Source organism: Procambarus clarkii, chromosome 78, assembly GCF_040958095.1.
Source record: "Procambarus clarkii isolate CNS0578487 chromosome 78, FALCON_Pclarkii_2.0, whole genome shotgun sequence".
Taxonomy (NCBI): Eukaryota; Metazoa; Arthropoda; class Malacostraca; order Decapoda; family Cambaridae; genus Procambarus; species Procambarus clarkii.
This window is the reverse complement of record NC_091227.1, coordinates 18,537,689-18,561,670: the sequence shown is the minus strand read 5'-3', so window position 1 is coordinate 18,561,670 and position 23,982 is coordinate 18,537,689. Positions and strand designations below refer to the sequence as shown.

General features: G+C 37.7%; 1 protein-coding gene across 7 annotated transcripts in view; it reads left to right on the top strand.

The window, feature by feature from the left end:
- The first annotated feature begins 849 nt into the window (after positions 1-849).
- The window catches only part of LOC123746086 (uncharacterized), a 35,094-nt gene continuing 11,961 nt past the window's right edge, over positions 850-23,982 (top strand). For 2 of the 7 annotated variants that reach the window (XR_011224971.1, XM_045727339.2), the window contains exons 1-9: positions 850-955; positions 9,984-10,030; positions 11,696-11,777; positions 13,767-13,834; positions 17,762-17,830; positions 18,042-18,156; positions 20,219-20,352; positions 21,714-21,828; positions 23,414-23,495. Coding sequence is in view for 6 of the 7 variants with exons in the window: in XM_045727339.2 (XP_045583295.1) it covers positions 10,001-10,030; positions 11,696-11,777; positions 13,767-13,834; positions 17,762-17,830; positions 18,042-18,156; positions 20,219-20,352; positions 21,714-21,828; positions 23,414-23,495 (695 nt within the window). In the remaining variant the exon portion in view is untranslated. Of the gene's footprint in view, positions 1,052-1,500; positions 1,632-1,814; positions 1,910-7,063; positions 7,156-8,337; positions 8,366-9,983; positions 10,031-11,695; positions 11,778-13,766; positions 13,835-17,761; positions 17,831-18,041; positions 18,157-20,218; positions 20,353-21,713; positions 21,829-23,413; positions 23,496-23,982 lie in introns of those variants that run through there. The other 5 variants (XM_045727342.2, XM_069314125.1, XM_045727337.2 and 2 more) reach the window with 5 other exon arrangements.

The following is a 23,982-nucleotide window of genomic DNA, read 5'->3' as shown; positions in this document are numbered from 1 at the left end:
GTTCAATATTTCATTCAAAATGATTTACCAAAAATCTTAGCCAAATTCCCCCCAATTTGCTAACTGTAGGTAGTAACTAAGTGATTGTAATCTAATCCCCCACTGGATGGGGGACGGTGTACACGATAAACATATCAATTGTGACACGCTCTCCACATATGTCAGTTGCTTAATTTAGAAACTGCTTGTGGTCGGTATCGAACCCATTGTTGATGTGACAATGTGCATTGAAGTTTGTAACTAGCTCGTCATGATTGTAACTTGCTTAGGTAAATAAATTGTTAGGTTTAGTACCTGAGCCCATTATGTGCCTATTTAACCCTTTCCACTGCCGCCCATAAGATGGGTATAGGTCATATAATAAATAAACTATACTAACTGATAGAACCATCCACGTCTCACCAGGATGCCGAGGTTCCCCCGAAATTCCTCTCAACAAACTAGGTCCTCAGATTGTGAGGGCTCTTATTTTATTATTACTTCTTACCTAACTAGTGCAATATATTTTTGGTCAGAGGACTCAATTTTTAACAATTGATTTGTAAATAAATTTACTCCTGTAAACGGTATACAGCCGTTTTAATTTTAAAATGTGAGAAGAGTGTTCCCTGCGCATGCGCAATCATTAGTGTATCGTGACGCCGAGACAGTTGGAACTTCCCCCTAAATTCTTCTCAACAAACTAGATCCTAAGATTATGATGGCTTTTATTATTACTTCTTACCTAACTAGGGCAATACATTTTGGTCAAAGGACTCAATTTTTAACAATTGATTTGTAAATAAATTTACTCTTGTAAACGTTATACAGCCGTTTTAATTTTAAAATGCGAGAAGAGCTTGCGCATGCGCAGGCTCTTCTGCGCATTAGTGTATCGTGACGCCGAGACAGTTGGACCCTGACGGCTTAGACCGGTAGTCCCACCTACACGCTCTCTACCTCCACCTCTACGTTGGTAATTGTGTCCCCGTTACTGTACGTCTTGTGTGTAGATATTGCATTGCTTACTCTGGCAATGCCATCACCCAGACAAGTAACTTGGTAAATTCAGGTAAATTTATGGACGAGAGATTGAGAAATGGGTGGTAGATAGGTCATGTGTGAGGGACAAGATTTGTGGCCCTCAGGATGTGTGGGTGATGAGTCCCGCCAACGACCGTTACTTTATTTTCCACTCAAAATTCAAATTCAAAAATTCAAAATTCAAAAATTCAAAATTCAAAACTCAACTGAATTTTGAGACTCGGCATTCATGAGTGTGGAGTGTAAAATGAGTAAGAGAGGGGCACATGAGGTCTATAGACTTCGGCAGATATATACACCCATATTGTATATACTAGCTCTTATCTATAAATCTATCAATTTTTGCAAAACATCTTGTATGTATGTACTTTACCTGAATAAACATTTATTATTTATAATTATGAATTATTATATGATATCAATTATTGCGTGGTATGTGGCTATCTATCCCCACCCCTAACTGTTCCATCGTTTGCCTAGAAGAAACTGCTTGTGGGGTAACTATGGATGTTGTTGTGTATGTTCTCGTCTGGACACACCTGAGACACTGAGCAGGTCACACTTGTGTAGGATAAACAGCTGTGGAGGCCATAGATGCATCAATAGAGGTAATGGGAATATATGTCCCTCTACCCTGTCTATTGCTTCTGATCAAAGCTATTCGTAGTAAACTTTGTAGTTATATATATTCGCTAATAACACTTTCTCTTGATAATTATCGTTAATTTACCTATCCAATCATTTACTAAGTCTAATATATGTGAGGTGTGAATTTTTCTGTGGTTGATCAGTGTTTATATCCACCTTGATGCTGACTTGGATCCTGCTGGCGTTAGTGTAAATAAACAACATTTCTCAACAACTACAATGGATATCTACAAGTCAGGTAGACTGATAGTTAAATTCCTGAACATATCACCCATTTAGTATTCATTTGCTTTATCCATTTCAGTATTGCATCATTGATTCCATGTGTTTGTTGTGTATTTGGCCAGTCTTGTGTCTTGCCTTATCAAAAACCATACAGAAGGTCCTTAACAATTATTATAGGACATTTAATGTCCTTGTATTCATGCTATATACTATTGGGTTATGATACAAAAATAATGATTATATATGAGAACCTGGTGAACCATTTATTACTTAAGGATTGTGGATACATGGTTACAGGCAAGTGGAGTTAAGGACTGTAGATATGTATTATCAAAACCATCAATAATTTTTGGTTTGAAGTAAATTATCAAACCCAATTCCACTTCAGATAAACAATGTTAACATTAACCATCAATAATGATTGAAAGTTCCTTGGCCTATACATAGAGAAGAGACTAAACTTTAGCACCCACATACATGAGGGGTCCCACAGCATCCACATACATGAGGGTCCTGGTAGTATAATTGGGTTCGTTCTCTGCTCGCAATTAAGAATTCCGGGTTTGAATCCTGGGCGGCTCAGAAATGGGTTGGCGCATTTTCTATCACCTCATGCCCATGTCCACCTAGCAGAATAAGTACCCAGGAGTTAGTCAGCTTTTGGGGTTGCATCCTGGGGAGGGTCAGTAATCGACCCTAGGGGGGGATGGGGACCTCGATATAAGCCTAATATGTATTGTATATCTGTTTCCTGTTTACTGGCTGCCTGTTTCCTGACACTGAATTATTATTATTATACAACACAGGCAAAAAACCTCAAAAGCTTATGGTATACCCTCGAAAATCAGATATGTTTTCCATTCTGCTCTCCTCTCATTATACTACTCTAATCTATCCATATCTTACATACTGTATATGTGCATGGGGGTTCAACCACTGCAAATTACCTCAAGCCCATCATCACTTGGCAAAAATCTGCAATCGGTACTAATAATAATCTTTGTCAGACAACACAACCCCCTAAACATGCTAAACATACATTGACTCCACACATTCTCTTGTGCTATTTACATTTACAAAACCTTGTTCCTAAATACTAATCCTGATCTGAAACTTCCTTGATAGATGTAATAGAACCCATGAGCACCACACCAAAAGTAAATAAATATCTTTGATGTCTCCAGAGACAAACTAAATCTGTGCAAATACTCCATGCAAATAAAAGAACCCAGTCCATGGCACTCACTCCCTAATGAATTAACAAATTGTCCAATCTATGCCTTATTCAAAAGTAAAACCCAAAAGTACTTAACGTAATTTTATCCTCATTGTTTCCTACTTTGTGCTTTAAGCTCTCACTGTATCTTGTGCTACCCACTCTCCCAATATTAGTACTTAAGACATGCAACTTCATCAGTGTAATCATTTCCATCAGTTTATATTGTAGTTATTATATTGAACTCAAATTCTACTGCAATGTACCTATTAATACATGATCTTGCCTTATCTTTTAGATTAAGGACCTTTCTGAAACGCTATGCGTGTTAGTAACTTTCCAAGTACTGTATGTAAGAACACCAGTGTTATGTACTTTCACAAACACAATGTACCTTCTCGTATATGAATAAATCAATATTGGCTTAACTGGTTAAATTCCTCTAGGTTAAGTATTGTCTACATTTTTTCATTGTTAATAAATGCATTACTCAAATAAGTTTCAACAAGTTCATAACACATGAGTTAGCTATGCAGATGATATACAGTATCTATGTACACATTCAAATCTTAATTTGCATTCAGTACACAGCCTCTGGTATTAGTGCCCATGTAATCACCTCATAAAAAAATGTACAAGTTGCAAATTGGTAAATGTAGTTGGATTTGTTACACCCTACATTGACCATAAAATTCTCTGCAACAGGTGGTACATGCCAAATGTCTGCTCTTCCTCTGGTGTACTGTTTCCTAACCTGTGTGACATGGAGGTTCATCATAGGCACAATATATTATAGTACAGTACTATATGGTTTATCTTGTGGTTTCCTATGATGTGAACAGGAATACCAGGTGTGTAGACAGGAATTCCTATGATGTGAACAGGATTAATCTACTTCCCTCTAGGCCAACTACTGACCTTCCATAGGATGGAATCTACAGTAGTTGCCTACTCTTGTGTATCTATTTAATGTTAGATGAACAGAGGTATTTGGTGAAAGGAAATGTTACTGGAAGCTCCTGCCTTGCAGCTGGAATCAAACCTGGGACCTTTTGGCTGTGACCGGACTGGGATGACCACTGCTCTACATGACATTACATATAATTGTAGATTTAATTTCATACATTAATATATCACTTGATTGCATTTTTATGTTAAGATTTAGTTTCCAGTGTTTTCTTGAAATTGAAGATTGATTGCCTTTCAGGAACATGTTACTAAATTTAATATGTACAAGTTAAATGCCAGTTTAGCAAATTGGGCTTAACAAAATTCTTTAAATCTGGTGCAGTTGGCTATTGCCTAAAATTTTTTGGAAACCGCTGCCTTATTGTCAGAGTAATTTGCCTCTCATTCCTGCAGTTAAAATTCCTAGTGGCTCTGGGGACTCTATAGCAGTTTTGTGATGAGGGATGTCGGCTACCTGTAGTGCTCTAGGTTACTTAGTTTTTGCAGTGAGCCCCCCTCTGCTTTCAGCTAAGTACTGGTCATCCTTTGGACTTTGTCCTGGGGGAAAGGGTGCATTTGCTTCTGTTTTGTTTTATTAGTTTGGTACCTGTATTTGCATCATGTGTGTATATTATATCTAGGTTTGTTGTTCGGGTTTGAGTTCTTTTGTTCTTTGAGCTGTATGCATTCAGGGTTATCTTCCCTGGGTGCTTAGTTACCTTCATGCTCTGGCAATTTCCCTGTAGGTTCTGGCATGGTACCTGGTTGATGGGGTTCTGGGAGTTGTTCTACACCCCAAGCCCGGCCCGAGGCCAGACTTGACTTGAGAGTTTGGTCCACTAGGCTGTTGCTTGGAGTGGCCCGCAGGCCTACATACCCACCATAACCCAGTTGATCCAGCACTCCTTGAAGTTGTCTACTGTTGTTCCAGCAATATTTCTTATGCTCGCAGGGAGGGTGTTGAACAACCGTGGACCTCTGATGTTTATACAGTGTTCTCCGATTGTGCTTATGGCCCCCTCTGCTCTTCTGGTCAGTTTTGTTATGAATCACCTCATTGAGTGAGCTTGACGGAAGACAGAGCTGCTGTTGCTTAGGTTTGGCATTGATTTGTATTCAGTGCCATTTCACAAGTTATATAATGCCTTTTTTTTATCTCCAGCCTGCTCATGCTTCTGAGCTGTCATGTTCTCTTGAAGTGGTTTTGGTGTTTATCTCCTCTCCTTGGGTCTTTGTTTCCACTTTGGCCAGAGATGTCTTTCTCAAGGTGGTGGTTTTGTTGTCTCTCACTTCTGGCTGCCAGGTGGGGGACCTACATTTTCTTCTCCAGAGGCAGGAATTCTGCTTCTTTGTCCCTGGTTGGCATTTTATTTGTCTACAGCCTTCTCTGGCACGCTTCTGGATTAATGCTTGGTTGGTCCCACCAGGGGTGCATTATTTGTTGTCCGTAGGTGGCCTGGGCTGATACCTATAGGCCACTTGTTGTCCATAGGTGGCCTGGGCTGATACCTATAGGCCACTGGTTCTGCTTCAGTTGACTGTGTTCGTTGACCCTGTTTCCATGGCCCCCCTCATTCCAAGGCTTGCATTTCCCAGGTCATCCAGTGTCATCCAGCCTAGAGTGTACCCTCAGGCCCATAATGTTACATTACCTTGCAGTTACCTTGCGATGTTCTTGGGGCTCAACGACCCTGCGGTTCAGTCCTTAACCAGACCTCCTTGACATGTTTACGGGCCTTACATGTTTGCAAGTACTGTATGCTGCTTGTGCAGCAGTCTTTCTACAACATGTCCTTGGCTGATATTGCTCTGGAGTTTTGGTGGTCTAACAGGGTGCTGGCAGCCTGGCATTTAGTTAATTCTCTGGTCTCGGTCGCTCTTGTGTGTTTCTCGGCTGAAGGTATCTTTGTCTTACCCTACAAACACATAACGTAATGGTCCCTATTGTTATCGTGTTACAACTAGTTACAAAGTTGTTACATCTTGTAATAACTCTTTTGTCGTGTGTTATAAAGTTGTTACAACTTGTTAGATAGTTGTTAGGTGTTACAACTTGTTTGAATGTTGTAGCAACAACGTAGTTTCGTTGTGTTTTTCGCTGGTAGTACCTACTGCCTCTCTTCCTCCTTGGTAAGTCCCATGTTTTCTTTCTCCATTGTGATTTAGCTTCAGGAAGTCACCAAGAGGAACTCCCCCCACCCCTAAAAACCCAGCAGTGATTAATGAAGTGCCTCCTTCTGGTATAGCGTCAATAGCTCCAGGATTCTCCCCCATCCCTCTTCAACGTTTGTTGATAGGTTGTTTGTCGGCTTCAGAACTAATTCAGGGAAGCTGGCTGTGGGCCAATGCCCAGGCCACCTGGTGGTGGCTAATAGTGCTAATGGGTTCGAGCTAGTTTTGAGTGAACCAGTCATATCTACATTTGAAACTGCGGATGGTGTGTGTTTCCACCACATCACTTCCTAATGCATTCCATTTGTTAACTACTTTAACACTAAAGAAGTTCTTCCTAATGTCGTTTTGGCTCATTTGGGTACTCAGTTTCCACCTGTGTCCCCTAGAGCATGTGCCTTGTGTTAATAAATTGTCTATCTACCTTATCAGATCCTCTGAGAATCTTGTATGTGGAAACTTCAACTTAGTTTTGCTTGGTTTTACAGTTATCAAAACATGTACATTCTGCCTAATTAATTTTAAGTATTTACATTTTCAATTAAATTTTTACTTATTATATGTGCTTGTTTCTTTGTAACCCCACAAAAGGTAGTATTCATAACCTTGATTCTGTTAACCTATGTTATATGAAGTTCCACTGTTAATGTATTGTCTTAGGTGACAATACAAAGACAGTACAAAACTGCTTTGGGCAGGCCCCCTCAATAGCCGTCTGGTGCTTTCACACTGGTATCATCTCAACGTCTCCTCCTAGGAGCTAGGACAAGAAACTGGCTCTACAAGGTGAGGGGTTCCTTGGAAATCAGATATCTATCCAAAGCTGAAGAAACAAACCTAAAAGATTAGCTGAAACAAAACAAGCTTCTGGGATACGTACACCACTTTTTGGCACAAGTGGTGTTGGCAATCCTCATAAAAATGTAAGCTTTGTTCCAGGTGGAGCCATTGCTTTGTTTTTATCCTTCCCTCTTCATGATTGTTTTATATGATCCACCTTTATATAATCCCAGTATTATTTTAATTCAGCTTTGATTCTAGATTCATTTTCCTAGCATGTCAGCCTGAATCACCAGGGATATCTTAGAGAGGATTGGTTTCCTCTATAAGTCTTCTTCATAGTTTCCTCTCCAGTTAGAGATGGGGTTTATGTAGTTACATTTGGGTTAAAGGTACCAAACCAGGTTTTCTTTTGAATATTTTTTCAGTAATATTTCTTTCATATTTAGCCTTTTATAGTATAAGCATGGATTGGTTACTATTATTAGTTAAAATACAATTTTTTTTTTTTTTAAACTGCTTAAATATTACTGGAAATAAATTTTTGGGTATTGCTGGAAAGACCAAATGAGTTGTATATACAGTAGTTTACATATAAATAATTTTCCTAATAAAAATTATGAATTTTTTAAATTATCAAAAAAACAAAACAAATATTGCATAATAAACTTTTTCAGACTATCAAAAATGTAAGCTTTGCAAAGCCCACTGATTTTTGTATTGTGATAATTTCATAAAAACTAATGGAGAGGTTCAAGAAAACACTTAAAATATGATTTTGAGGTTTAAATTCCCCTGCCCAAAATACAGCATCATAAACCCTCAACCATGTACCCTTTAATGATATGTAACCTATTTTGTATGTATTTTCCAGTTATTTGTATTTAATCTGCTTTAGGGTTTTATAGCCAAAAAAATACTAATTGGCAACTCATCATTATTTGCCGATTTTTTTTTTGAGTAATTGGCAGTAACTTAAAAATAATGTCAGAGTTGACTAATTTCTATAAAATATAACTAAAAATGTAGTTAATAATCTATGCTGTCTAATAAAAAAAAATTGAAAAAAAATGTTCCAGGGCCCTTAACCACTTCATTGTGCAGAAGGCTATGTGGCGCTTTTAAGTATATGGAGCGATTCAGAATTCCCACGGGTACATGGGGCTCTCATATCCTGTCCCTCAGGACTTGTAAACACATGCCATCTTAAAAAAAAAAATCCTCGGCATCCGTTCTGGCTGTGAGAGCTTAAGTACTGAAAGAGTGACCAACGCTGGCACATACAGTAACCGGGCACAGCACCTCTGTGCAGCTAAGGGCAACAGCACCACTTAGTAATGATGAATAAAATAGGTAACTGAAATTATTTTGCATTGAAAGTGTTAAAGATGATCCTGGTGTGATAAAGACTATGTACAATGTTCAGATATCAGTGAACACAATGTTATGATATTCACAGCATGAGATAGAGGCAGCACACAGTCATTGTTTCCTGCAAATATACATCATGAATCGACCTTATGTTCTGTCACCAATGTTCATTTTGTTATGGAAATGGATTCATATTTCGGATTTTGTGACAGGAATGTGATATCAGCGGTTTTTGTAGCTAGTCATACCGAGATGAGTAGAATATTGGAAGCATTGTCTTGCATCATGTGACTGCTGGTGTAGTCTGCTTGTGGCTCCATGCTGTGTTTTGATTTCAAATTAAAATTTTTATTCAGGTAAAAGTACATACATAGAAGATGAGTTACAAACATAAAGTTGGATTTACAGAAAGAGCTAGTACAACAATACCTAAAGCCATGTAAACGTTGATAGTGATATATAACGTGTGTATAGCGTAATAACAATGAGAACACTGGTTGATAAAAGAATACAATGTCACCATATATGTGCTCCGTATTTTTGAGAATAGCGAGGTTCCACACATTAAACTATATGCATTCCATATATTACGCACTATTGAATAATATTACTGTAAAAAACTATATAAAAAAACATTCACAGACACAGATAATTATGTAAAAATATATTTCGGGCAACCCCTGCCACACTCTGTTGACCGTGGATTCTTGTTCTGTGTATATAAACGCAACACATGATCTTTGTGGTTTGTGCGCGCGCGCACACACACACACACACACACACACACACACACACACACACACACACACACACACACACACACACACACACACACACACACACACATAATTACACTTAGTTAATTAAATATTAGTTTTAGTTAATTAAATAATACACATAATTAAACTGTAATTACACTTAGGTAATTACACACACACACATGGCAAGAGCTACGAGGAGAGGTTAGAAGCATTAAATATGCCAAAACTAGAAGACAGAAGAAAAAGAGGTGATATGATCACTACGTACAAAATAGTAACAGGAATTGATAAAATCGACAGGGAAGACTTCCTGAGACCTGGAACTTCAAGAACAAGAGGTCATAGATTTAAACTAGCTAAACACAGATGCCGAAGAAATATAAGAAAATTCACCTTCGCAAATAGAGTGGTAGACGGTTGGAACAAGTTAAGTGAGGTGGTGGTGGTGGCCAAGACCGTCAGTAGTTTCAAAGCGTTATATGACAAAGAGTGCTGGGAAGACGGGACACCACGAGCGTAGCTCTCATCCTGTAACTACACTTAGGTAATTACACACACACACATACACATACCCAGGAAGCAGCCCATATCAACTGTCTAACTCCCAGGTATCTATTTACTGCTAGGTGAACAAGGGAATCAGGGTGAAAGAAACAGCCCATTTCAGCCTCTGCTGGGAATCAAACCCGGACCGTTAGGACTACGAACATTGAGCGCTGTCCACTTAGCCATCAGGCCTCCAAATTTAGATTCCACTCATTGAGAATAGTTTACATGGAATATAATTAAGCCTCGTTACATTTAATTGGAAAGTGGTAATTTTTTGTTTTATATTTCAGATTCTGACCTGTCAACCATGCCCCGACTTCGGCTTCCTGTAGACCTGGTAAGATCTTGTTTATTTGCTAGACTTAATGTTATTAAAAGAAAAAGTCTGATATGCTTTCTACAGCAGAGTTTGTTGATCTTGTATATGTACTCTTTTGCTCTGTTTGGTAAAGGCAATAAGAAATTTGTTTTATCTTATTTGAACCCTGTAAATATTTTGTACAAATTCTAACCTCTTTTCATGTTGGAAATATCTTGAGTTCTGAGATCCATTTTGTTGCACACCTATAAACTACGTTGTTTTAGATGTGAATACTGCAGCACTGCTACGTATTCTAATTTTGGCCTCATAAATAAAAAATCATTGTACCATCCATGTACTTGAATGCTTTCTGGAGGTTGGCTTCTATTTCATAAGCTTCACTGACTTTGCCATATATATAAGGGCCAATTGTGATATGTTGCTTGTAACAGTCACTGCAAAGAAACATTGGGTCTTATCCAATCCTTCACACCATTGCATGACAATTTTCTACATTAAATTTCATCAGCCATTATTCACTCCAGTAATGCAAGCTACCCAGGTATTTGCTAAAAGATTCTGCAATCTTAGATCTTTGATTAGCCTGAGTTTTTAACATGCAAATTTATTCATGTACTGTAACAATAGTCTCTGGCAGATCAATGACATAGACTAGTAACATTATTGAGTCTTGCATGGTTTTGTACTGCATTCTACTAGTTAATGTACCTCGGTCTGATTACCTTCCTCTGTTACCCTTTTCTTTGTATCTTAAAATGAGTGTTTTAAACCTACAGTAAACTTGCATCCCTCCCAGATGTTGAGACATCTGGGACAGGTTGAGATATTTAGATAATTGAGACAGGTTGGATATTATCTAAAGCTCTGTCTGAATAATGGGAGCACTGCCATTTTTTTCAATTGTATCTGGCTGCTGAGATGTAGCATGTTGAGACAAGCTGGAAGTTATTTGCAGCTCCATTTAAATAGTATGAGTGCTTGTATTTTTCCTCCAAATATTATTGCAAAGATTCACCTCAGATCTAACATGGGCTTCATTATTTTTATAAACTAGTTCTGACTTTTTAATCTATCAACCCACCCTTTTAAAATGATAGTACTTATAGCAACTATTTAATCAAATGAACAAAAAATTGTACTGTTAGCACAAAAGATGTTCACATTTTGTACTATCAACTTTGTAAAGGGCACAAAAAAAGGGCAAACCCTAACTTAAATATTTCTAGGTCTAATATAGCACATATATTATGCTTAAGATAGTTTATATATTGGGCCTAAGTTTGGTTGGACAGTTTAGGTTATGTTCTTTAGTTGCATTTTCAATTTTATTAGAATGCCATTTGAACTAATTCATTAATACAAAATATAAACTTTTTGTGGTCCACCAGTATATTTTTTGGTCCACCAAATAGTTGCTATAAATAATATCAATTTGTGGAGGATGAGCTGGTATATACTTTGCAGATGTCCATAATACAGTGCTGTATGTATTTTATTTAGCACATAATTTTTTTTAAATACTGTATCACAAAAACATTACCTGGTAAAATTATTCCATTCTAGGTATAGTATTTGCTGCATACGATTTTACTACCACTTAAGAGTTTTGAATTTGCCATTGTGATTAAACAATAATTATTTATTGCACATATTACAAATTTTTTGTTTTCTTCATCACAGGCAACAGCAAAGGAAGTCATGAAAAAGTTTCCTGATATGGCTTATTCACTGAATCACAGTGGAATATTTCAAAATGCCGTACGTAAGTATCTTTTGTTTGTTTAGGTTCTAATAGTTACAAATTGATGCTGATCATAGTGGTTATTATTTACTTAACCAATTGAGTGATTGGTTGAAACTTGAATCCATATTATTTATCCTCATTAGACCTTGCTTTTTTCACAGGATGATTTTTCTGGGGAATGTAGGGGAATTCTATACTAAAAATTAGTTCATTTATAACTTTTCTGAGTCACATAAGTTATTCTAAACTCAATATTTCTGGGGAATTCCTAGAATAATAATTATGAAGAAACAATTCAAATGATAATAAAATAGAAACACTTAGCTTGTAAGTATATTTAAATGTGTAAAATGAACACTAAATGATTGAACCTGTGTTGCAGAAATCTGAAGGATTCTCTCTAGTTTGCAGTCAGTGGGCTGATACTTATGTCCTGCAAGAATTATCCACATTAGTAAATTAAATTTAATTATTAACTGTGCAGCTAAAAGTCACAGTTATAAGAAAATAAAAACACGTGCCATAATCCTTTCTGGTAGTAATTATCGAAGTGTAATTAGAGGATTAGAGCTATGCTCGTGGTATCTCATCTTCCCAGTACTCTTCACCATATGATGCTCTGAAACTACTGATGGTTTTTGGTATCTACCAACTTGTCACTTAACCACTTCACTACACAGAGCAGTGATCTGCAAAGGGGATTGGGTACCTTAAGGCCCTGATCAGGCCTTAAGGTGCCTGATCAGATTAGATTACCTTAGATTACCTAAGGTGCCCTAGGTAATTACATTAAGGTAATTACCCAAGTAATTTCCTTAAGGCCCGATCAGGGTCTTAAGGTGCTCAGTCGGGTGCGCAGAGCACCATGTGGCGCTTTTATGCATAGGGAACGATTCAAAACTCCTGCGGGTATTCGGGGCTCAGCTCCTGTGCCTCAGGACTCCAGTAAACAGATGTCATCTTCAAAAAAATCAGCATCCGTATTGGTTATGAGAGCCTCAGTACTGAGAGAGCAACGAAAGCACGCACGCACACACCTCACACCCAAGAGGCCCCCACCTTGGGGGCTTTGTGGCTGAGTGGACAGCGCTCTGGGGAGGTCGTCCCAAGGGCTGGGTTCGATCTCTGGAAGAAGCTGAAACAAATGGGCAGAGTTTCTTTCACCCTGGTGCTCCTGTTCACCTAGCAGTATATAGGTACCTGAGAGATAGACAGCTGCTACGGGCTGCTTCGTGATGGTGTGTGTGTGTGTGTGTAAGAGAAATATATGAAGCAGACATAATAGAGGAAAAATAAGTTGGTTAGAAAGGCAAGGTCCAAAAGCTAGTAGCTCGATTCTGTTAATACAAAATAGTAAATACACACATACACTGAGGTTACGAGGAGAGACTGAAGGCACTGAACATGCCAAAACTAGAAGATAGAAGAAGAAGTGATATGATCACTTTCAAAATACTAACAGGAATCGATCAAATTGACAAAGAGGAATTCCTGGAACTAGCAACTTCACGAACAAGAGGACACAAATTCAAGTTAAGGAAACAAAGGTGCCAAAAAATTATTAGAAAGTTTTCTTTTGCAGAGAGTGGTAGACTGAACAAGCTAAGTGAGAATGTGGTGGAGGCTAAAACCGTCAGTAGTTTCAAAGCGTTCTACGACAAGGTTTACTGGAAAGACAGGACACCACAAGCGTAGTTCTCATCATGTAACTACACTTGGGTAATTACACACAAAATTGTGTGTGTGTGTAATTACCTAAGTGTAGTTACAGGATGAGAGCTATGTTTATGGTGTCCCATCTTCCCAGCACTCTTTATCATATAATGCTTTGTTAAACCTATCTTTAGTCCATATGAACAGGGCTCAATCATGAAGTATTTGTACACTAAAGAACCAAGATGAGTCATTTATAAATATGGCTACTCTGTATTTACATTTTGTAGTGTGAGTTTTGTGCTGATTAGATATTCACAATATGTATTGTAATTAATCAATTTACATCTGCAGGGATGTTATATGGAGAGGAATTCACCATAAAAACTGACCTCTCCAGTCGAATGCTCTTCAGCTGCATGGTAAATTAAACATATTTTTGTATTGAAATGTATTAGATGTTTCAAAGTTTGGCAGTGAAGGTAACATTCTTTTAGATATGAGATTTTTGCAGTAGTGTAGTATGAATAATGTAATGGTGCATGCTGTGTGGTAATTTTCTGTTTGGTTTGAAGGTAGATGATGTGATGGTAAGCATTGGGATTTTAAAGGTTTTGAGTGAATAATAAGTGAGGTGATGGTGACTACTGTGTTGGCCAATGTTATAAAAGTAAATGCAGTGATGATGACTTGTGGTGAAAAATGTTTTGATGAATTGTGTAAGATTGAGTAATACAGAGGTGAATGCTGCTAGGTCAGTGTTGTAATGTGAAGGCAATAAGGTTTACTGTTGCTTCTTGGTGATATTGGTTCTCTTGGGATACTAGAAACTATTTTTTTGTTTAGATATATACAAGAGTTGTTACATTCTTGTACAGCCACTAGTACACGTAGCGTTTCGGGCAGGTCCCTGGAATACGATCCCCGCCGCGAAGAATCGTCGTTACAACCAAGTACACATTTTATTGTTGCGTTAAACAGAGGCAACAGTTAAGGATTTGCGCCCAGTAAATCCTCCCCGGCCAGGATACGAACCCATGACAAAACGCTCGCGGAACGCCAGGCGAGTGTCTTACCACTACACCACGGAGACTATATTTAGCTTTGAATGTCCTCCACAGGGTACATTCATCAACACTCAAAAAACCCCTTTCAAGCACTAATCAGTTTCAAAGAGCCTACCAAGTAGCACTCTTCTAACTGATAGTTGGACTGCCTGCACCTTTCTCCAGCTGCCACCATGTGCAAGTTCATGGAAATGTACCATTTTCAGAGGAGGATGGGCCCAGAAGCTGACGAATAACTTACTTTTTCAATTTGGACGGCCCAAGTCTTCAGAAAACAATTTGCTTCCCATATGTGTCATATACATATACATATTATCAATGTAATCAATCAGAGCTTTAATATAACAATGTGCTTTAATATACTTACTTATCTCTCTCATCTCATTTTTCTCTTGTAATGTATCTTTATCATTTATCAATTCTGATTGAAATTACCTACTTAAAATTATCTGCTAGATTAAGGACCTGCCCGAAACGCTGCGTGTACTAGTGACTTTACAAGAATGTAAATACTGTACTATCCAATGTATTCTCACAAACCCAATGTACCTTCTTGTATATATATAAATAAATAAAATAAATAAATACTGACTGTGTGTGTGTGTGTGTGTATATATATATATATATATATATATATATATATATATATATATATATATGTCGTACCTAGTAGCCAGAACTCACTTTTTGGCCTACTATTCAAGGCCCGATTTGCCTAATAAGCCAAGTTTTCCTGAATTAATATATTTTCTCTAATTTTTTTCTTACGAAATGATAAAGCTACCCATTTCATTATGTATGAGGTCATTTTTTTTTTATTGGAGTTAAAATTAATGTAGATATATGACCGAACCTAACCAACCCTACCTAACCTAACCTAACCTTTCTCTATAGGTTAGGTTAGGTTAGGTAGCCGAAAAAGCTAGGTTAGGTTAGGTTAGGTAGGTTAGGTAGTCGAAAAACAATTATTTCATGAAAACTTGGCTTATTAGGCAAATCGGGCCTTGCATAGTAGGCTCAGAAGTGCGTTCTGGCTATTAGGTACGACATATATATATATATATATATATATATATATATATATATATATATATATATATATATATATATATATAATATATATATATAATATATATATATATATATATGCAGCAATGATCACAAAAACACTGATCCAAGTGTGCAGAATAACCACATGTGAAAAATAGAAAATGCTTAACACGTTTTCGGCTAATTCGCCTTCATCAGAGCAAAGTAGAATGCTTTGTGAAAATGTTAAGCATTTCCTATTTTTCACATGTGGTTATTCTGCATATATATATATATATATATATATATATATATATATATATATATATATATATATATATATATATATATATATATATATATATATATAAAATTTGTGAGGGTACCACCTCTGGTGCCAATGTGGGGACCCATAGCCTCGGAGAAGAAAATAAAAAGTATTCAGAGGAGACCTTGTGGTTTCTCACTGAACACTAATATTATCTTCTCCTACCACCCCCATTCTTTTGTATGTACACATATATATTTGCTTATATATATATATATATATATATATATATATATATATATATATATATATATATATATATATATATATATATATATAATATATATATATATATAATACACACATACATACATACAGTCAGTGTTCATTCAATTTAATGACCTAAATGGGGCTGTACCAAGGTTGCTAAATCCAGGGCTCCTTGGTACCCCACTTTGTGTTGCATTCCCTGTAGAATTTACATTCCTTTCACAAAATCCCAAATATGAATCCATTTCTGCATGGTTTTATTGTGAAGGAACATAAGGATGTTTCATGATGCATTGATGCAGGAAACAATGGCTGAGTGATGTCTCACTCTACCTCATGCTGTGAATCTCATAACTAGCATTGTATTCACCGATATCTGAACATTGTGCATAGTCTTTATCACAGTCAGGATTGTCTATGACACTATCAATTCAAAATATTTACAGTTACCTATTTTATTAATTTTTATTAAGTGGTGGTGTGGCCCCTAGCTGTGCAGCGGTGCTGTGAGCTCCTGCTGCATGCACCAGCTGTGAGCTCCTGCTGCATGCACCAGCTGTGAGCTCCTGCTGCATGCACCAGCTGTGAGCTCCTGCTGCATGCACCAGCTGTGAGCTCCTGCTGCATGCACCAGCTGTGAGCTCCTGCTGCATGCACCAGCTGTGAGCTCCTGCTGCATGCACCAGCTGTGAGCTCCTGCTGCATGCACCAGCTGTGAGCTCCTGCTGCATGCACCAGCTGTGAGCTCCTGCTGCATGCACCAGCTATGAGCTCCTGCTGCATGCACCAGCTGTGAGCTCCTGCTGCATGCACCAGCTGTGAGCTCCTGCTGCATGCACCAGCTGTGAGCTCCTGCTGCATGCACCAGCTGTGACTGCTTTCTCAGTACTGAGGCTCTCACAGTCAGTACGGATGCTGACGATTTTTTTTCAAGATGTCATTTGTTTACTGGAATCTTGAGGCACAGGATGTGATCTCTTTGTACCTGTGGGAGTTTTGAATTGTTCCCTGTACCTAAAAGCACCTTATGGCGCTCTGCGTACTCCCGATCGGGTGCCTCAAAATGCTTTGCACAGTGCAGTGGTTTAAGCCCTGCCTGAAAAGCAATGCATGCTAGTGGCTTTACAAGAATGCATTTAAACAAAAAATCTGTGTTTAGTGTTTCATTATGTTCAAATGAACATAATGAATAAATGTGCTGTGCTGAATAAGTGTAGAAATCATGGTTTCTACCTTATGATGCACAAAGAGTGTTGTTGAGGTTCTGAGTTGTCACCCCTCACATGTCAAACCTACCTGCATACAGCTTGTTTGCAAAGTAATGCCTTGCTCTACAGGCTCTTGCAGTATCCAGCTATTGTTGATATGAAGGTGAAACAGGCTCTTGAGGCGTTGGTGCTGGATTCATGTGCAAAGTCCATGCTTCACTCCTCTTATGTGATGAGCGGATGGAGTTGAAATGTCCTAGACTTGATACCCTGCAGGGTCTGGGATGGGATGTCAAAAGGCAGTGGCTGTGCTGCTCAACTTGGACAAACAAACTGTAGTACACGACTCAAAATTATACAACATTACATTCTTTCCTAAAAAATAGCTTTGAAAATGTGGCTTTTGTCTGGATAATATGGAAGCCTTTATTTAAAAAAGGAGTTTATTATGACCTGTTTATTGCAATGAGGTACTGTATATTAAATAACTATTACTTATTTAAACAGATATGTAATCGTGAAATGAACTCTGAGAATGCCATGGCAGAGCACTTCAGATCAGGGGCTCATCAAAAAGTAAGTCTGCATTTAAAAATCAAAGTTATTTATTACCACTATTCATTCATTAAAACAAAATTGCATTGAAAACATTGCAATATTTGCTTGCATTGAATTTAATTTTCAATACACTTTAATGGTTACAGATAAATGCTAAATGTTTCTTGTTTGTATATTTAATTTCTTACCAAATAATAAAAATTTTAAGAAAATGCCATAATTCTTTTAGAATCGGGACAAGAAGTGTCGCGAAAGTGGAGAGGTAAACTTGAAAGCCTTAGCTTCAAATTATCCTACAGATTCTCTACATTATAAACTACTGAACTCGAAAGTTCAACCCTTAGGTACGTAAATTTTAATTGTACAGTATAAGTTGCTATAAATAATACTGGTGAGTTGGAGAACACACATTACTCTTTCTTATGCCTTAAAAGGCATTTACTTTGAAGGGATATAATTTCAATGCCCCTGAGAAAATAATAATTGTACAGAAATATTGATTTTTATTTATTTGCTATTATTTGGTGACTTATTCTGTAATGAGAGAAAATAATGTAAGTATAATATTTTTAAGATAATTTTATTTCTCTCTATATACTATTAAGTGTGCAATATCTAATAATTATGTTTAAAATAAAACCAGTTTACTTAATGGTATAGCTATCACTGAAGTTAACCCTTTAAATGCTCACGTCAAACTGGGACAATCATGCCATATCTGACCCTACTGCATGAGTCCATGAGGGACAATTTAAAATACCACGTAAGATTTAAAAGTCCCATACTTGGCTGACATTTGCTTCATGAGGTCTTCAGTAAACAGACTCATCTTGGAAAACAATTGTGGGAACCCCACCTAGGTGTGAGGGCCTCATTATTGAGGTGACAACGAATAGCACTCAAGTTTGACTATGTTATGTCTGTGAGAAGACATTACCATTAATTATGTGATTATTATTGGTGGCTGCAAATAGGATGTAATGGCCAGGGGTTTCCATAAGCCAACTGTATCAGTTTTGATATAAATATTCAGAAAAATAAATCTATTATGAATTCTTAATTTTCAATATAGCATTTGATAAAGCAATCACTTACAAACAATTTGGTATAAAAATGCTACATATATGAGCATTATTGAATCAATCAAGCAAAATCATCGAATTTTCTCAACAAACGAACAAGGTTAGCGGGCCTCTGGTGGTCGTGGAGACCACCACTACCCAACCACCAGGGCAGCCTCTGGTGGTTGGGTAGGGAGTGTCGTAGGGGAAGGGCGGGTGGCGCCCAGACTGGCAGGCCTCTGGCCAGATTAGGCCAGAGGCCAGATCAGGCCTTGGGCCAGACCAGTCCAGGCATACACAGTTTGTTTGAGTTTCATATCAACAATTACATACTCATATACATCCAGCAAATAATAAAATTAAATGAAAAACAGTTTATTAATATGAATAAGGAATATACAAAGTAATGTACATATGAGGTACAGTATTAATGAGTATAAATGTAGACTTGGGTAGAGGCTAGCTGTCTCCCCACTTCCCTAATACAATTCCCTCAACTCCACCACTTATTGTGAATTCTTCGTTTTTAATTTTTAATTTTGACTACGGAATATAATAGATTGATGAGTTACAAGAAAAATGGTAAAAGGTTTTCGGCTAATTTGGTGAAGAGCAGCGAGTGAGTGAAGCATTGAGGCAGCAGCAGCGCCAGTCACGTACTGCCAGTGTTGTCAGTCAGCTGATCACTCAAGCCAGACCAGCCTTGTGCTGGACGTGTCTCTTTACGCATCACTGGCACCACCTGCCTTTCATGACAACTTCCACAACTAACATCACCTGCTTTCCCTGATAAGAACTTCCACCACTGACACCACTAACTCTACTGGCCTCACATGAGAATAACTTCTACCACTTGTTCCTTGATACTAAACTGCAATGACTGACACCACCTGCCCCTGACACCAACCCTCACCAATGACACCACCTGCCCCTGACACCAACCCTCACCAATGACACCACCTGCCCCTGACACCAACCCTCACCAATGACACCACCTGCCTGACACCAACTCTCACCAATGACACCACCTGCCTCCTCTGACACCATTTTATCATCCTTCAATCTTTTCTCCCTGAAACAAAATGGTAAGCAAAATAAATCACAGTATAACTATTTACACTTTGGTGAATCAATACTTGATGACAGCCCCCCTGACACTCGGTCTTGGTGACGACTTTGACAAACCATCCTTTCTTAATCGAACATTTGTATGTTCCACAGAACATTTAGTACCGAATGCAATTTGTTCAGACCATCCGGAAATTCGTTAGTGAGGATGCTCTGTACTTTAATATAGTGAGCCACAGTAGAGATCTAACTTACATTTCTCCCCTCCCCACCCAAGGTCTACAATTGGTTGAAGAATATGTTCGTGGACGTGGGTCTCCATACTATAAATGTAACCTGTGTGGAGCACATGGCAAGCTGGACACTATGTACCACCATTTAATTGGCAGGAAGCATACAGAAAAGTATATTGTAAGTATGAGAAAATATTGAAGCTGTACGATGGGAACAAACCTGTAACCCTGAACTACACAGGTACATTCACTAATGACTAAATCATGGTGAGCTCAAGGAGGCTGATTCATTTTTCCAAAATTTTTAAATATTTATTTTTATTGCCATTAGAAAGCTTAGATTATTAGCTTTGAATGTGTTTCTTTGTTCGATCTTCGATTGCTTTTTCTTACCAAGTGGGGTTTGTTTTGTTGTGCCTCCCTTTCTGGGTGCCAACCCTGTCGGTGACAGACATTGAATGCTCCCAACCACATGGGGGTTTCTATTGGCCATTGTTCCCTGCGCCTCTTCTGAGGGGACCATGTTGGTCGTCTAGTGGTCGTCTCTGGTAGGCAGAATTCCTTTGTCTGATGCCCCGGTCTAATAATCACATTTTATTCATTCATTCATTTCATTCATTCATTCATTCATTCATTCATTCATTCATTCATTCATTGCAACTCTCACCTCTTGAATGGGCTGCGTATCAGCCTGGATTGTTTGCTGCAAGAGCGATCATGATTTGGTGACGTCATCACAAGAATTTTACGATGCACTACAGTCAAATAACAATAACAGAATATATCAATTTGTTGAAATACAGTAATTGTTTGCTTGTGCACCATAAGGTTGTCACATGTAACAGGTGCCCAGTGCAGGGGTTAAAGGCTAAATGTAAACAGATGTGTAAATTTGGAAACATACTCAAGAATAACTTTGACACAGGCCTCTTAAAGTATCTCAAGCAGATCTACTACCTGACTAACTTTGAGTTTTGAAGGTACCATCCAGTACCGCAATTCAAATTTTGAGATGCCCACTCATATTTCTGTTTTGGTAATGATGTTCTCTGTCACTACTGTTAATGAACAATGAACTCAAAGGAATGTGAACACAATTTGAACACATTTTCTTGTAATTTCTGTGTATTGATGGAAACGAGAGATGGGGGAACATCTTGTAAAACTTAGATTGTGGCAATGGATGATGGCTTCCAAACCCCAAGTTAGTCAGGTAGTACAGTACTTCTGGCCAAGATCCTTTTAGATCATCATGGTTCAGTCAATAGTGTGTGCTCCTGAGGAGTCCAGGAATGCAGTTTCAATCCCATTATACGGCTTGAATATTTTATTGGATAAATCGTGTTCTTGTGATTTGATTGTGTATATTGTATTTATTTTTTGTCTAAGAAGTTTAATGATGGGCCAGTTTGTCTTACCCAGTTTATTGCTGACTTGGAATGGAAATATATAACCTTTATACAGGGTCCCCTAAAATATCAGAGAAGGTACTGATTACATAGTAAATGGATATCAGATTAATAATTATTTACTTTCCAGAAATCCAGTTGTGTTTTGAGGAATTCAATCTTAACTCCTAATGAACGTGAAGAACTTCGTCGTCAGGTGATCGCAGCTGAAGGAATTAATACACGAGGTTTGAAAACTATTAGAGGTATGTTTATCCACTAATCATATAGGAGGTACAGTTTAAAGAACTAAATTTCACTTCCTAATAGACACTCATATGTAAGCTTATTGTGGTCCCCATAGGCCAGTGATTGACCTTCCCCAGAATGCAGCTCATTATAGTTGCCTAACTCCTGAATACCTATTTACAACTAGGTGAAGAGCAGCATCTGGTGTAAGACAATGTGCTCAGATGTCTGCCCTGCACCCAAATTGAACCCCAGGACATTTGGTTGTCAATCTACTGCAGTTGGCCACTGTGCTGTAGGATCCATTTAAAGTATATATGCAATATAATAATACCAAAAATAGAAAGTTTGATTGTACTTCAGCAAATAATATAGTATGTATCTTAATGACATGAATGCTGTATATCTGTGTGTACCTATGAACTACATGTTCTGTGATATAAATACCGTAATATTATTGCCAGCCCATTGTATCATTGCACTTGAAAAGTCATCTTATAACATTACAAATGTGAAGAAAATAGTGTATATTTAATTCTTGCAGTTACAATTTCATGCAAAGCATGCAGAACTAGATTGAACTCTTGACCACATGTTATGAGATTACCACACCCTTCACAATGACTTAGTGGTTTGTAAACATGCATGAAAATGTACATAGTTAAATATATTAAGTGTGAATATATTATATCAGCCCGAAAAATATCAGTTTGTATTTTTTTAAGCAAATAACATAGATACATCTTAGTGGCATGAATATATTTGAGCTTTCTGATGTTCAGCACATTTTATTATATCAATTTTTCAAGACATGTTATTGAATAACATTACTGCAAAAAGCCAGAGAAAAAACTAATCAGAAACATTGAAATAAATATGTAAACAAACATATTCTTGGCAACTCCTGCCTGCCGGCTGGCTCGGAGTGACAGAACTGAGAGGAACAGATCATCTACACTTGACATTATTTTCTGGGAGAAACCTCTCGGTAGCTCTCTGGTCTAGCCACCTGGATAACTACATGTATCATGTCCCACCAGGCCCTTGCTAAACATAAAAGCCTACTAGAGACAGAATCAGTCCACTCAGAAATGTACAGTATAGGGAGCTGGTGATACTAGGCCAATCAAAGCTAAGAGGAAATACCACCAGAAAGGTAGAGTACTCCAAAACACACTACTGCAAGGAAAATATTAATAAGTCTGGCAACTAGGAACACTGTAGTTAGGTTTTTGCTACAACATCCATTGAATATAACTTATATAGGACTATACCTGCTTGTTAAATCCAGGGCACCACTGTTGTTAAAATGTCTAACTTTTGTATTAATATTAATGAGGGGCCCCAGTCCACCATGATCCATGGTGGACTGGGTCCTCACTGTTGCACTGTACTGTTTTCAGTTGCATTATTTTTAGCTTTCATAATTTTAGTATAGCAGGAAGCATACGCTTACTCCTGAATGAACTTTCACAAGTACACTTTGTGAGTTCAAATGAGTAAGTGAGTGAGTTCAACCTATCCATTAGGCCAAGAAAAATATTAATCTGGATTTTGGGTGTGGAACTTGTTACAGTAACATCTCTTGTACAACTTTTCCAGGAAGTGATTATTTTCCCTATAAATGGAAAGAAGAAGGCCGTGCTGTAGCAAAACACCTAACAGATGTTAAAATTGAGACGAGGTATGTTTATTAGGAAACTTTCGTCCTAATTTTGGTATTTCATAAATCACTCTTATCAACTGAAGTAGTCTTATACAATATATTTAACTACAATACAAGCATAATCCCAAAAATCTGATCACCTTGGGACTGACAATGGTTAAACAAGGCATTACAGTTGGAATGGTTAAATTCTAATGTTTTTCTTAGCAGCCTTGTTTAATTAGCTTGTGTCAACTACCTCCTGGTTGAATTCTTGTACTAACATTCAGATCCTGATGGTACAACTGCTATGCTGTGGTCACTGTACATCTTCCGCAGTGCTCTATTTTTAATTACTTTCTTAATCTTTGTTAGACCATGTAGTATGTAAATATCTACAGTTCTTCTCTTAAGAGAAGTGGCAAGTTTGGCAGCTTTGTCTGCAATGTCATTTCATATAATTCCCACATAACTTGGCACCCAGTTGATAAGTATCCGACGGCCTTGACGTTTGAGTAGTTACATA